Source organism: Chiloscyllium plagiosum, chromosome 1 (assembly GCF_004010195.1).
Source record: "Chiloscyllium plagiosum isolate BGI_BamShark_2017 chromosome 1, ASM401019v2, whole genome shotgun sequence".
Taxonomy (NCBI): Eukaryota; Metazoa; Chordata; class Chondrichthyes; order Orectolobiformes; family Hemiscylliidae; genus Chiloscyllium; species Chiloscyllium plagiosum.
In genome coordinates this window covers 41465433-41481459 of record NC_057710.1, presented here as the reverse complement: position 1 = coordinate 41481459, position 16027 = coordinate 41465433, and the positions used below count along the sequence as shown (strand labels likewise).

General features: G+C 42.9%; 1 protein-coding gene across 5 annotated transcripts in view; it reads right to left on the bottom strand.

The window, feature by feature from the left end:
* The window catches only part of malt1 (MALT paracaspase 1), a 136264-nt gene that overhangs the window by 3592 nt on the left and 116645 nt on the right, over positions 1–16027 (bottom strand). For all 5 annotated transcript variants that reach the window (XM_043679132.1, XM_043678783.1, XM_043679045.1 and 2 more), the window contains 4 exons: positions 15242–15369; positions 8333–8482; positions 3881–4038; positions 245–370 (listed from right to left, as the gene is read on the bottom strand). In XM_043679132.1, the coding sequence (XP_043535067.1) occupies positions 245–370; positions 3881–4038; positions 8333–8482; positions 15242–15369 (562 nt within the window). The remainder of the gene's footprint in view (positions 1–244; positions 371–3880; positions 4039–8332; positions 8483–15241; positions 15370–16027) is intronic.

Below are 16027 nucleotides of genomic sequence, written 5' to 3'. Positions count from 1 at the left end.
ATAGGGAATTATGTTTGAAAGCTAAATGGTGAAAATAAGGGTGCTGGTAGGAAAAGAATTATAACAACTGGGGACATAAGAAACAAAGTATACATGAATACCATTGCAGCACAAAGTGGGCTAGCAAACTGACTTTAAACAAAAGCAGTACACTGTACCACATTAGTTTAAATAGCCTGGAATAAGAATAAGCTATCATCTGTTGAATAGTTCAATATCTGCATTTGGGACATGAAGACGTTACCTTCAGTTTCTGTAAAGCACTTAGTCTCGTGTAAAGGCACTGCTCTGGTAAATCCTTAGAGAGTAAGTAGCTTCCTGTTTCTTCAGGTGTTCCTTTGTTTGCCTTTTTAGGATCAATGTCTAGGTCCTATTCTCAGAATATAAAAGAAAATTAATAGAAACATATTTAAAATAAATACCAATATGATTGACATGATTACACTCAGTTTTAGATGCTGAAAGTTGGCTTTCAATTTCAAAAGTAAGTATAAAATGTTACAAAATATTACTTCATCTGTCTGATGTCTGAATATGGTCTAAAACACATTTGTCTATTATTATTAATAAATAAAGGACAGGATGCTACTCACTGCTAGTGTATTACAGATATCAACACTGAAAAACGGGAAGGAGGTAAGATCCTTTTTGGTAATGGTGACATTTCAGAGCAAAAGGCTTAATTTTCCCAACCATATTACCTTCTGAACTATTTTGTTGTTTATCACTTTACAAATGTTTCAAGATTTGATTGCCTTTTCCGTCTTTGCTTCCAGACTGTATTTCTTTTTATCTTGTAAAATGAATGCACATTCAAGTAGACATTCCATAGACACTACTTTCATTTCAAATTTTACTTCTTATACTTTGCTTATCTTTCCCACCCTGAACTTCAACTGTAAAAGGGGGTAGGTAGACTGATATCATACTGCATCCAATGTCCTTACCACTCTGTAGCCAGTTGGTGTTGGACATCTGAACAGAATCGGGCTCATTGCCAAATCTTGCTCATTAGGCATGCAATCTCTGTTCTACACTTAGCTCAGGGATCCATTTAAGATTGATAGCACATCATTTGGAAGGACTTTGAATGCAAGAGAACTAAGATTTCTCTTCTTTACATATTTAAATACCATCTAATCTATTTTAAGATACTGAAGATGCAAAAGCAAGCGCATGTGATCCTGTTTACAAAATATATTCTGCTGACTACATATCAAAGTCCTCTACTGTCACATTGTTGGTCCTGTAGTTCTGAAAGACCATTTAGCTGAATGCAGGTTCATAAGGGCACTGAATGTTCCCAGTCAATTACACCAATATACCCCCATCATAAAATCAGCAAATCTTCAGTAAAAAGCACATGCCACACTCAGATGGGGTAAGGTTCTGAGTCCAGATTATCAGCAGGGAGCCTCACCCACCTTGTACACATGCTGGGAAATTGAAGGCACGCAGTCCACAACTTGCCATAAAACTTCTTGTATAGTTTGCCCATAATTTCTTCACAGACAACGGGAAACACAGTACTATACAATAAAAGCACCACTTGCTTACTTTCAAATCCAAACCAGGCACGAAAGGCTAAGATTCCAAAAGTCTTTGTGATTACCTTTTCTACTTGTCCCCAGTCTTTTAGGTATGTTTACATTTAAACCACCTAAATCAGTTTGTTCCTCCGTAGTTTTTACTTGTGAATGATTGAGAAAATATTAACTTTATTCACCAAGATCAGATGGGTAATTTCATAACATCCATATCAGCAACAAACCCCGGTACAGTGTGTGGGATACAAGCCCCAGAGCAACGGGTGGGGCCGCAGCCCCGGAGCAGGGAGTGGGGGACACAGCCCCGGAGCAGGGAGTGGGGGACACAGCCCCGGAGCAGGGAGTGGGGCCGCAGCCCCGGAGCAGGGAGTGGGGGACACAGCCCCGGAGCAGGGAGTGGGGGACACAGCCCCGGAGCAGGGAGTGGGGGACACAGCCCCGGAGCAGGGAGTGGGGCCGCAGCCCCGGAGCAGGGAGTGGGGGACACAGCCCCGGAGCAGGGAGTGGGGCCGCAGCCCCGGAGCAGGGAGTGGGGGACACAGCCCCGGAGCAGGGAGTGGGGCCGCAGCCCCGGAGCAGGGAGTGGGGGACACAGCCCCGGAGCAGGGAGTGGGGCCGCAGCCCCGGAGCAGGGAGTGGGGGACACAGCCCCGGAGCAGGGAGTGGGGCCGCAGCCCCGGAGCAGGGAGTGGGGGACACAGCCCCGGAGCAGGGAGTGGGGCCGCAGCCCCGGAGCAGGGAGTGGGGGACACAGCCCCGGAGCAGGGAGTGGGGCCGCAGCCCCGGAGCAGGGAGTGGGGGACACAGCCCCGGAGCAGGGAGTGGGGCCGCAGCCCCGGAGCAGGGAGTGGGGGACACAGCCCCGGAGCAGGGAGTGGGGCCGCAGCCCCGGAGCAGGGAGTGGGGGACACAGCCCCGGAGCAGGGAGTGGGGCCGCAGCCCCGGAGCAGGGAGTGGGGGACACAGCCCCGGAGGAAGGGGGGGGGGACACAGCCCCGGAGCAGGGAGTGGGGGACACAGCCCCGGAGCAGGGAGTGGGGAAGTGGCTCCTGAGCAATGCGGAGGCAGCGAGTTCCGGGCGGAGACCAGTGCAAGGGGAGATAGTACTGGGACTTACCTTGGAGTAGCTGAGTGCTGGTACGGAGTGTTTTGGGGCTTGGAACAGAGCGGGGACGGCTTTTGGACTGGGATTTGGCACGGGCGGCCAGACCATGTGTGGAGTCCCTGCACTGAGCTGCTACAATGTAATGTCTATTTGAAATTTCCTATTTTATTGCAATGTTAACCCTTTGATGATGTCCTCCTAATAATATATTTTTCAACTCTGTAAAGTAAAGCAACTACTTTTATTTCTCTGTTGTGTCCAAGATATATATCTAGGTACTTGGAGCTATGATGTCGCCATAAGAGGTGGACTTTGTAAAGATTTTTCACGGTACTCCTACAATGGAGTAGGGATGACAATAGAAGAATATTCTGATATCACTTCACCTGTGATTGTCCCTTTTAACTTCTGTTTTCCATCTATACAACTTCCTGTGCCTTTGCCTACTTTAGTACAAAACCCTCAACTGTCCCTCTTCCATATCAGCACCTATCTTATGCTGTCCAATTTTCCTAATAATTTACTGCTAAAAGGTGGGATTTTAAATCTGGAGGGAGGGGGTGGTATGGCAATGAAGAAATTCACCTGTTGATATAAAAACAACTGATTGTATTCAGATAGCTTCTTCAATTTATTAAACCACTCCAAGGACCTTCACAGGAGCATTAACAAATAAATGTAATACTGAGGAACATAAGATGGTTTTAGGCCAGATGACCAAAAGCTTGACCAGAGACCATCTTTAAGAATGAAAGAAAGGTAGAGAGATGGAGTGAAGGAACAGCAATATTAATGGCCTCAGAAACTGTAGACAGTATTAAAATTGGGATACCCAAAAGGCCAGGAGTGGAGGAGTGCATGGATTTTGCAGATTGGAAGGGGGTCAGAGGGATAGGAAGTGGCAAAGGCATAGACAGATTTGAAAGAACTCGGGAACAAATTTCAAAAGAGGCATTGCTTCATGAAAAGCCAATGTAAAGCAATGAGCACATGGTGAACAAAGCCTGGTGCAAGTCTAGGATATGCAGAAAAATGGACCAAGGATATTCTGATGCTCAGACCTCAAAATATGCTCTTGTTCACTTCACTTCAGTTCAATTTTCAGAATGAAGAACTTGTTTCATTTACCTGTACAAGTCATTAGTGTAATACACTACCACTTAAATCATGCCAGTGTAACCAACTGTACAGCTGTGAATTTCTTTTGGAGAAAAAATTCAAATTTTACCTGTGGAAAATCTGTGACATATGCTTCGCACATTGTAATTCCTTTTGGTTTTTTCACAATACGCGTGTAAATTATCATGACATTTGAGAACTCAGCAGCAAAACCTAGTTGAATTTGGACACCGCAGTCAAACTCAAGCCACATACTTTCAGGTAGCTCTGAAAACACAAATATCAGATGGCAGTTATAGATTGGTAGACATATGTGTACGTTTCAACAGAATAATGCAAAAATAATATTAGATTGTACAAGCACAAACACGAAAAAAAAAGCAACTCATGATGCCAACCATATCTAAACAGCAGTGCTACCTTGAATGCTCTTTGCTGACTCATTATGTCTTCAGAGAGACAAATGAAGAAGCGACATAATAAAGCTAGATCAGGAAGTATTAGGTGAAATTCCTCTCCAAGCTTAAGGAAGCATGTTGTGTCCCATGCCAAGTTACATTTAATACATTCTAACAACTCTGTAACCGTCAGAAGTTTGAGCAGTTTGTTGCCAAGGGTTGTGACTTTTTGCAAAATTGAAATAGTGCCTGATGACCAATCTACATTTTATACAAGGTGTTTACATCCTGGATTTCCCACCTGCAGCAACATTTTTCGAAAGGTACTTTTCCAAAGGTTGGATTCCACACTCATTCATTGTGGATTTGAATGCCAAGAGGGTCATAAAATTTAGGTGATCTGTCTGCCGCCTTCCTGTCTGCCCCTTCCATAACTTTGGAAACAGTAGAGATGGCATCATCAATACTTCAATACAAGAACCTAAGTTAGTATAAGTGTAACATTACCTACAAAGACTTTGCTTTATACTTAACATGGCATTTTATCTACTTTCCATCCAAACATCACATATAATGGAAATTCAACAAACTATGATGCTTGAATCTCTCTTTTACTGTCAACTTAATAGGCATTCTTGTATGATAAAGTAAGCCTTGGAGTTTGTTCACTCCAAGTGAGTACAGAAATGTCAGGTGCTGCACTTTGGTAGGGCAAATCAGGGTAGGACTTATACAATTAGTCGTAAGGTCCTGGGGAGCATTGCCAAACATTGAGACCTTGGAGTGAAAATTCACAGTTCTGTGAAAGTGGAGTTGCAGGGAGACAGGATAGTGAAGATGACATATGCCTTTATAGCTCAGTGCATTGAGTTTAGGAGTCGGGGGATCATGTTGCAACTGTACAGGACACTGGTTTGGCCACTTTTGGAATACTGCCTTCAATTCTAGTCTCTCTTATACAGGAAAGAGGCTGTTAAACTTGAAAAGGTTCAGAAAAGATTTACAAGGACATTGCCAAAGTTGGAGGATTTGAGCTACAGGGAGAGACTGAATAGTCTGGGATTATATTCCCTGAAGTGTCGGAGGCTGAAGTTTATAGAAGTTTATAAAATCATGAGGGGCATGGATATGGTGAATAATCAATGCCTTTTCGCCAGGGTAGGGGAGTCTAAAACTAGAGGGCATAGGTTTAAGGTGAGAGGGGAAAGATTAAAGAGGGTCATATAGCACAGAAACAGATCCTTCGGTCCAACCAGTCTATGCTGAACTTAATCTCAAACTAAACTAGTCCCAACTGCCTGCTGCTGACCTATATCCTTCCAAATCTTTCCTATTCCTATATCTATCCAAATGTCTTTTCAACATTGCAATTGTATCCACATCCACCACTTCCTCAGGACGTTCATTCCACACGTGAACCACCCTCATGAAATTTGCTTCATGTCTTTTTTAATCTCTCTCCTCTCTCACCTTAAAATGTCTCCCTTAATCTTGAAATACCCCATCCTTGAGAAAATACAATTACCATTAACTTTATCTATACCTCTCATTATTTTATAAACTACTTTCAGGTCATCTCTCCTACGCTCCAGTGAAAATGCCCTAGCCTAGCCAGCCTTTCTTTAGAACTCAAACCTTCCATACGAGGTAACATGCTGGCAAATCTCTCCTGAACCCTCTCCAGCTTAATATCATTCTTTCTACAAGTGGGTGACCCGAATTGGACACAATTATCCAGAAGAGGCCTCAGCAATGTCCTGCAAAACCTCAATGTGACTTCCCAACTCCTACACTCAAAGGACTGAGCAATCATACCAAATACCTTTTTAACCACCTTGTCTATATGTAATGCAAACTTCAAAGAATGATGTACCTGCACTCCTAGGTCCCTCTATTCTACAACATTACCCAGGGCGCTACCATTAATTGTATAAGCCCCACCATTGTTTATTGTACCCAAATGTAATACTTTGAATTTATCCAGAATGAACGTCTCCTGCCATTTTTCAGCCCATTGATCCATTTGATCAAAATCCCACTATAATCTTAAAAACCTTCACTCTCTACTATGCCACCACCTTTGGTGTCATCTGCAAACTTACTAACCATGCCTTCTATGTTCTCATCCAAATCATTTATATAAATGACAAACAAAAGAGGACCCAGAACTGACCCTGTGGAACACCGCTGGTCATAGGCCTCCAGTCTGCTACTCTCTGACTCTTGCCATTATGCCAAATATGTATCCAATTGGTAACTTAAGAGGCAACATTTTCATGCAGAGGGTGGTACGTGTATGAAATGAACTGCCAGAGGAAGTGGTGGAGGCTGGTACAATTACAGCCTTTGAAAGGCATCTTGATGGGTAAATGAATAAGAAGGGTTTAGAGGGATATGGGCCAAATACTGGCAAGTGGGACTAGATTAATTTAATATACGTGTTAGCAGGGACAAGCTGTTTCTGTGCTATACTACTCAATGACTAAGTGGATAACACTGCACGTGTCCAACTTAAATGCCACTGATTGCATTTGGGCTTATTCACTTGTCTAAATCAGTCTACAATTAAAGTTTATGACAAGAACAGAATTATCTTCATCTACCAATCTTCACAGAATTCAATTAGATTAGCGAGACAGCACCAAAATTAACAAATGTCATGCTGAGAATCCCTAATAACTGCTGAGCTTTCCAAGTGATCTAAATTGTTACCTTCTACAAGCCATTTTTCCAGCCAGCATTAAACTCACATAATTAGAAGGATTGGATTTCTGACTCTTCTCAAATAAGACAACGTAAGCCACACTTTAGCCTACAGCAATCAATGCAGAACTTAATTAGCTATTAAATGTCTAAGTCAGTAACTGAAATACATTTCCTTTGACACACTATGAAAAATGGAATTAGGTGCTGCAGTATTATTAACTTTGAAGTAATTAATCTTAGCTGAAGTTTCTGTAGTTTTATTTTTGTAGCAATTTTAGCAATACACTATTCAGGCAATAAACTTGTTTGTATTTTCCTTTGCACCTTCCACTCACATATAAACAAAGAAACAAATTCATGAAGGAACAATGGGGCAAGTGAGATTATGATCCTGAAGCATAACAATATATATAGAAGTAACTTAAACAGAACATTTATCATCTCTCATTTCTCTTCAAAATGTTGAGCCAGTGGGCGGGGGGGGGGGGGGGAACGCATTGAGGTGCCTCCTTGAACTGCCACAGTCCTTGGTATCTAGTCCTGCCCACAATGCAGTTAGCCATAAGGTTTCACTCCCTCTTTTTGACTCCATGTCAGTGTGTACCAGAGTGGCTTGCTAGGCCATCCAGAGTGCAGTCAATAGTCAACCACATGATTGTAGGTCTTGAGTCACAAAGGCCAGACCAAGTAAGGACAGCAGCTATTTGTTCAGAAGGTGAATCAGATGGGAATTACAACAATAGACAATGGCTTGCCATCACCATTAGATTAGTTTTAATTCTAGATTCACTAACTGAATTTAAATGCCACCAACTCCTATAAGACAGTGGCAGCATTAGGCTGGGGTTCTGGATTTCTCGTGGCATTATTACTACGTGACTGCCTCATTATTAGATTGAAAAGCATCATTGGAGGAATAGACAACATTCCCACCAGTTACCTTAAACCCAACTCATTTGGGAGAAAACAATACCACCTCTCGTACTGCGACTTTTACACTGAGGAAAATCTACTAAATTGACTTTTAAAAAGTAAACAATATCAGGCCTATTACTGAACTCTCTTTGCATACTCCTTCACTCAAGCTTTTTACTTTGAGATATCGGGGTAGACTCTACATTCCCAGTACAGTGTTTGTGCAGCAGGTGTCTACGTGGGAAGTCCATGTGCATAAATCAGTTTGCCTTTGTCAGATTCGCCATCCTCAGGCGTTTGTACAAGGCACAGCGTGTAAATATCCGTCACACAAAGCTCCGAGCTAGGAGAACTGATTTACAAAATCTAAACCACTCCCTAACCTGCCCAATCAATTATGCAGATTGCTAGCATTCCTCCATTGGCTTAGCTTTCATGTTTATTGCATACTTGAAATACCTCCACAATAACTAGAGCTGTCACAAACTGGGCTACAATCCAATCTTCCAATGAGCTATTGCCAGAGATGAGAAATATGTTACCATGGGCCTTTGCCCACTGCAGGTTGCGTGCCAGTGATTCAGCGGAGCAGCCTGATGAATGGATTGGATCGGTCAGGGCTCTCTTCTCACAGAGACTGCTGCGAATTTCCAGAGCTTGCTTTCCCTTAGTGAGGTCACATTTTCCCATGTCTGCAATTTAAAACATCAGGGCTGCATTAAGATGAGAAAGTAAGTCAACATATGTGAAAATAATTGCAATTAAAACCTGGCAATAAGCAGCAAAACTGGCAGCATCTGAAAATTGATGTTAACACCTTTCATTTGTACTGGAAAGAGGAAAAAGATGAGTCCAATAACTTCGAAATAATCAGCAATCTTCAAAAGCTCCACTTCACAATTTTAAACTTATTATTTTCACTCAACTAGATTTACTGTCACTTTTAAAAAGCTGGTGCTAGTAATGTTAATTTCTGGTTTGTATTGTAAACTCTTCACCTGATACTTCAAGTCTAATATTGACAATTAGTGCAAGCTTACTCTGTTGAAATGACTACATGTCTGATATCCCATAACACAGTCCCTTTACCAGGATCTCATTAAGGCAAAACTGATTGCAATCACCCTTTTCTCGTTCTATCCAAAGACAATTTCCTCACTCACTTCCAGTAATGACCAGAATCTGAAATGGGGTACAAGGTGAAGAAATCTCAAGGTGGAGTTTTTCTCCACATTCACTTGATCCAGCTCCATGGTCTAGTGCTCATTTAATACGCTCCTGTCAGTACAAAGGTGCAGATGATACTACACGTGTAGTATCTCCCTCCCACCCCCCTCTCCTCTAACCAGAAGAAAAAGACTCTGTAAGGTAAGGCTTTTTATTTTTCTCTTTCTTTTCTTTCATATATTTAAGCGCATTGTTTGGTTTTAGTTAGTTGATACAAAGCTAAGGCTTACAATGGCAGGGGACCTCAGACCCATGGCATGTGACTCTTGCTTGATGTGGGAGCTCAGGAACGTGGCTGACATTCCTGACACTTACACTTGCAAGAAGTGTGTCCAGCTGCAGCTCTTGATTGATCGCATGATGGCTCTGGAGCTGTGGATGGACTCACTGTGGAGCATCCGCGATGCTGAGGAGGTTGTGGATAACACGTTTAGTGAACTGGTCACACCGCAGGTTAGAATTGCTGAGGGAGACAGTGAATGGGTGACCAAAAGGCAGAAAAAGAGTAGGAAGGCAGTGCAGCTGTCCCCTGTGGTCATCTCCCTCCAAAACAGGTATACCTGTTTTGGATACTGTTGGGGGAGATGGCTCACCAGGAGAGGGCAGCGGTTGTCAAGATCATGGCACCGTGGTGGGCACTGCTGTTCAGAAGGGCGGGAAAAAGACTCGTAGGGCTATAGTCATAGGGGATTCTATTGTGAGGGGAGTGTATAGGCGGTTCTGTGGCTGAAAATGTGACTCTTGGATGGTATGTTACCTCCCAGTTGCTTGGGTCAGGGATGTCACCGATTGGCTGCAGAGCCTTCGAAAAGGGGAGGGACTACCGGCGGGGGGGGGTTGCATTGTGACTGTGCTAATGGAGCACACTATGGAGGCGTTTTGGGTGGAGCTGAGAAAGAAGAAGGGATTGCTGGGGCTGGATTACAGGCCTCCCAACAGTGAGCATGAGGAAGAAGAACAAATAGGTAAACAGATTATGGAAAGATGTAGAGGTAACAGGGTAGTGTTGATGTGAGATTTTAATGTTCCCAACATTGGCTGGGATACAGTTAGTGTCAGAAGTCTGGATGGGGCAGAATTTTTAAGAAGCGTCCAGGGCAATTTTCTGGAGCAGTATGTCAATAGTCTGAGGAGTTAAGGGGCTATATTGGACTTGGTTTTGGGGAATGAGCCAGGCCAGGTAGTAGAAGTTGTGGTGGGGGATTTCTTTGGGAACAGTGACCACAATTCTATAAATTTTAGATTACTCATAGACAAAGATGAGAGTGGTCCTAAGGGAAGAGTACTAAACTGGACCAAAGCCAATTATATCAAAATTAGACAGAAGCTGGGAAAAGTGGATTGGACACAGCAATTTGAAGGCAAGTCCACATTTGATATGAGGGACGCTGTCAAAGATAGTACAGGATCAGCATAAACTGTTAAAAGCAAAGGATAGGAAAGGCAAGATTTGTGAACTGTGGATGACAGGAGAAATCGTACGACTAGCCAAGAGGAAAAGGGAATCGTACATAAGGTCCAGACAGCTAAGGACAGAACAGGCCCTGGAGGAATATCGGAAGAGTAGGCCCAGTCTTAAATGAGGAATCAAGCGGGGTAAAAGGGTCATGAAATAGCTTTAGCGAGCAGAATTAAGGAGAATTCCAAAGTCTTTTATTCTTATATTAGAAGCAAATGGGTAACTAGAGAAAGGATTGGTCCACTAAAGGATAAGGAAGGAAGGTTGTGTGTCGAACCTGAGAAAATGGGTGAGATGCTGAATGATTACTTTGCATCAGTGTTAACTGAGGAGAGGGACATGATGAATGTTGAGATTATAGATAGAAGTTTAATTACTCTGGATCACATTGACATTAGTAGGGAAGATGAGTTGGGTAGGCTAGAGGTTATTAAAGTGGACAAATCCCCAGAACCAGATGGGATCTATTCCAAGTTGCTGAGGGATGTGAGAGAGGAAATAGCTAGGGCCCTGACAGATATCTTTGTAGCATTCTTAAATACAGGTGAGGTGCCGGAGGACTGGAGGGTTGCTCATGTTGTCCCCCTGTACGAGAAGGGTAGTAGGGATTTTCCGGGTAACTACAGACCAGAGAGCCTGACGTCAATGGTGGGAAAGTTGCTGGAGAAGGTACTGAGGGATAAAATCTATTTATATTTGGAAACGAATGTGCTTATCAGTGATAGGCAACATGGTTTTGTGCAGGGGGGATTGTGCCTTACCAACTTAATAGAGTTCTTCGAGGAAGTGACCAGGTTGATAGATGAAGGAAGGGCTGTAGATGTTATATACATGGACTTTACTAAGGCGTTTGATAACATTCCCCATGGTAAACTAATAGAGAAAGTGAAGTCATGTGGTGTGCAGGGTGTTCTAGCTAGGAGAATAAAGAATTGGTTGAGTAACAGGAGATAGGGAGTCGTAGCTGAAGGGGGTTTCTTGAAATGGAGGAAGGTGACCAGTGGTGTTCCACAGGGATCGGTGCTGGGGCCGCTGCTGTTTGTAATATACATAAATGATCTAGAAGAGGGCATTGATTGAAGTTTGCAGATGACATGAGGATTGATGGAGTAGCAGAAAGCACAATGGACTGTCAAAGAATACAGGAGAATATAGATAGACTGAAGAGTTGGGCGGAGAAGTGGTAGATAGAGCTCAATCCAGGCAAATGTGAGGTGATGCATTTTGAGAAGTCTAATTCTAGAGTGAATTAAACAGTAAACGGAAGAGCCTTGGGAAAAGTTGATGGGCAGAGAGATCTGGGAGTTCAGGTCCATTGTACCCTGAAGGTGGCTGCACAGGTGGATAGAGTGGTCAAGAAGGCATATGGTATGCATGCCTTCATCTGCCAGGATATTGAGTATAAGAGCTGGCAGATCATATTAAAATTGTACACAGCATTGGTTCGGCTGCATTTAGAATATTGTGTACATTTCTGGTCGCCACATTACCAAAAGGGTGTGGACGCTTTGGAGAGGTTGCAGAGAAAGTTTATGAGGATGTTGCCTGGTATGGAAGGTGCTAGCTATGAAGAGAGGTTGAGTATGTTAGCTTTGTTTTCATTTGAAAAAAGGAGATTGAAGGAGGACCTGATTGAGGTCTACAAAATCATGAAGGGTATAGACAAGGTAGATAGAGATAAGCTTTTACCCAGGATGAAGTATTCAATAACAAGAGGTCACGCTTTCAAGATGAGAGGTGAAAAGTTTAAGGGGGATACACGCGACAAGTACTTTACACCAGAGGGTGGTAGGTGCCTGGAACACGTTGCCAGCAGACGTAGTAGAGACAGGCACGGTAAATTCATTTAAGATGCATCTGGACAGATGTACGAATGGGTGGGGAGCAGAGGGATACAGGTGCTCAGGAATTGGATGACAGGTTTAGACGGTGGATTTGGATCAGCTCAGCCTTGGTGGGCTGAAGGGCCTGTTCCTGGGCTGTAAGTTTTCTTTGTTCTTCTTTGTTCTTATGATTCTGCCTTCGTCACATTTGAAGAGACAGTGGTACATCTTAAAAGGTCACCATAAATAAATAATTCACAAATTTAAAAGCTACTGAGCATCTCCTCTTGGAGAAAACTGCAATTTTCCATTTGGCGTACTCACAAGAAGTGGGAAGCATGGCAACTGCCTCAAGTAACAGCAGCAGGCCAAGGTCTAATGCAACAGACAGAATTAGACAGCCTCCTCTTCCATCTGGTTTCAGCTGCAGCCACAGGTCGTCCAGTGAAGGGTTTTCTCACTCCTAATGGCTGTTCGGTCATTTTTTTAAGTTAAGGTTTTAAAACTTGGAGAACGGGAACTTCCACCTCTCCTATTGCTGCTGCTTCTCACCAGGTCTGAGAGTTTGCCTGCCATCCCCATTTGGATAATGGGTCTACCTACCAACTATTAATTGACTGACTTGAGGAAAATCACAACTGAGTGACTGTTCCCCTTACGGTCTGAGGTTTTGACTCCCCAGTCTCTCACCACCTACTGTGGTGGGGTCCTTAAGTCCACTAGAAAATTTTTAAGCAACTTGTCACAAAACAAAGCATTTACGGTAAAAAGTCATGATTCTTTATGTGGAAGTTGAAATTTTTGCACTGATATGGATAAGAAAGTACTATGTAAATAGAGTACAGCTTCACAATCAAGTTAATAATGGTTGAATAAACACCTTATAATAAGTGTCTAGATTAAAGTGGTGCTGGAAAAGTACAGGTCAGGCAGCATCCAAGGAGCAGCAAAATCGATGTTTCATCAAGAAGACAGGCCTCTATTCCTGATGAAGGGCTTTTGCCCGAAATGTCGATTTTCCTGCTCCTTGGATGCTACCTGACCTGCTGTGCTTTTCCAGCACCACTCTAATCTAGACTCTGGTTTCCAGCATCTAGAGTCCTTGTTGTTACCTTATAATAAGTGTTGACTCAGGGAGGACTGTTAGCCAAGATAACTCCCTGACCTTCTTTTAACATGTTTGTGCCACCACGGCGACAGGCTGTTCAGGTGTATTAAAGTGTAACTATTGAAAGAAGACATCTTCAACAATGAATTGGATTGCTGAAGTGTCAGCGTAAGTTATGTGCTCAAGTTTATCCTGGAGCTTGAACCCACTACTACTTGACTGAGTGGGCAGTAGAGGTATTAATTGAATGGACTTCTCACTAGTTTGGCTTAATGACTCAAGAATTGCAATTGGTCTCCATATATAACAAATCCAAGCAGATTAAATATGCGTCATAGAATCCCTAGAGGGCAGAATTAGGCCATTTGGCCCATTCAGTCTGCAAAATCCTTCTGAAGAGCATTCCAACCCGTACGCTATTTTGTAACCCTGTTCTACCATGGCTAATCCACCTAACCTGCACATCCCTGGATGCTACGGGGCCATTTAACACAGCCAATCCACCTGCACATAGAACATAGAACATTACAGCGCAGTACAGACTCTTCGGCCCTCGATGTTGTGCCGACCAGTCATACCAATCTGAAGCCCATCTAAACTACACTATTCCACGTATGTCCATATGCTTGTCCAATGACAACTTAAATGCACTTAAAGTTGGCGAATCTACTATCATTGCAGGAAAAGCATTCCATACCCTTACTACTCTCTGAGTAAAGAAACTATCTTTGACATCTGTCCTATATCTATCACCCCTCAATTTAAAACTATGCCCCCTCGTGCTCGCCGTCACCATACTTGGAAAAAGACTCTCCCTGTCCACCCTATCTAACCCTCTTATTATCTTATATGTCTCTATTAAGTCACCTCTCAACCTTATTCTCTCTAACGAAAATAGCTTCAAGTCCCTCAGCCTTTCCTTGTAAGACCTTCCCTCCATACCAGGCAACATCCTAGTAAATCTCCTCTGCACCCTTTCCAAAGCTTCCACATCCTTCTTATAATGTGGTGACCAGAACTGTACACAATACTCCAAGGGCGGCCGCATCAGAGTTTTGTACAGCTGTAGCATAACCTCATGGTTCCAGAACTCGATTCCTCTATTAATAAAAGCTAAAACACTATGCCTTCTTAACAACCCTGCAAACCTGGGTGGCAACTTTCAAGGATCTGTGTACTTGGACACTGAGATCTCTCTGCTCATCTACACTACCTAGAATCTTATCATTTGCCCAGCACTTTGCATTCCGGTTACTCTGATCAAAGTGAATCACCTCACACTTGTCTGCTTTAAACTCCATTTGCCACCTCTCAGCCCAGCTCTGCAGCTTATCTATGTCTCTCTGTAACCTGCAACATCCTTCGTCAGTATCCACAATTCCACCGACCTTAGTGTCGTCTGCAAATTTACTAACCCACCCTACTACGCCCTCATCCAGGTCATTTATAAAAATGATGAACAGCAATGGACCCAACACCGACCCTTGTGGTACACCACTGGCAACTGGACTCCAGGATGAACATTTCCCATCAACCACCACCCTCTGTCTTCTTTCAGCAAGCCAATTACTGATCCAAACTGCTATATCTCCCACAATCCCATTCTTCCGCATTTTGTACAATAGCCGACTGCACATCTTTGGACTGTGGAAGGAACCCTGAGCACCCAGAGGAAACCCATGCAGACACGGGAAGAATGTGCAAACTCCACACAGGCAGTCGCCCAAGGCTGGAATTGAATTTAAGTCCTGAGCACAGTGAGGCCGCAGTGCTTACCACTGAACCACTTACCACTGTAGTTGAGAAAAAAATCTTAATATAATAAAGCATTTACCTTCAGCAACTCTGTCAAGCAATACTGTGATTTTTTCATCCTCTAACAGGCGTTCCTTTAGAAATTTCATAAATATGCCATTTGCTAATCCAAAATGCTGAATTTCAAATGCTTCTGCACCTTGACATCTTCAAATGTAGAAAATAAACAATTTATATATCTTTTTCTTTTATTACTTTTAGCAGACAGTTTATAGGCCTCCAACAGTAGTTACATGGTTAGATACAGCACTAAATAAAAATTACTTTGTTTGATTTGTTCATGGAATTTAGATGCTACTGGCCAGGCCAGAATTTATTGTCATCCCTAAATGCCGAGACAACAGTTCAAAGTCAACCAGATTACTGTGTGTCTGAAATCACATGAAGACCAGACTAGATAAAGACAGCAGTTACCTTCCCTAATGGGCATTAGCAAACTAAGAACAGCTTTGTAGGACAATCAGTGGGGGTTACGTGATTGTTGTATCAGATTCTTATTGATTTCAAATTTCACCATCTGACTGGCACGATTTGAACTCATGTCCTCAGAACGTTAGTTTAAGGTTCTGGATTGCTAGTCCACTGAAGCCTATAATCAGAGTAATGCCAAAATAACAAGACTTTAGTCTTCCTATCCACTGCGCTGATCATATTGGTAAGGGGGACTAGAATGGCCCAAACTTAAATTCATAAGTTAATTGGCAAAAATGCAACACAAGGAAATATGTTTACACATAGAGTAGTTAGGATTTAGAATGCACTCCTTCCCGGAGATTTTAGGAGATACAGATTCACTTTGGTGTTT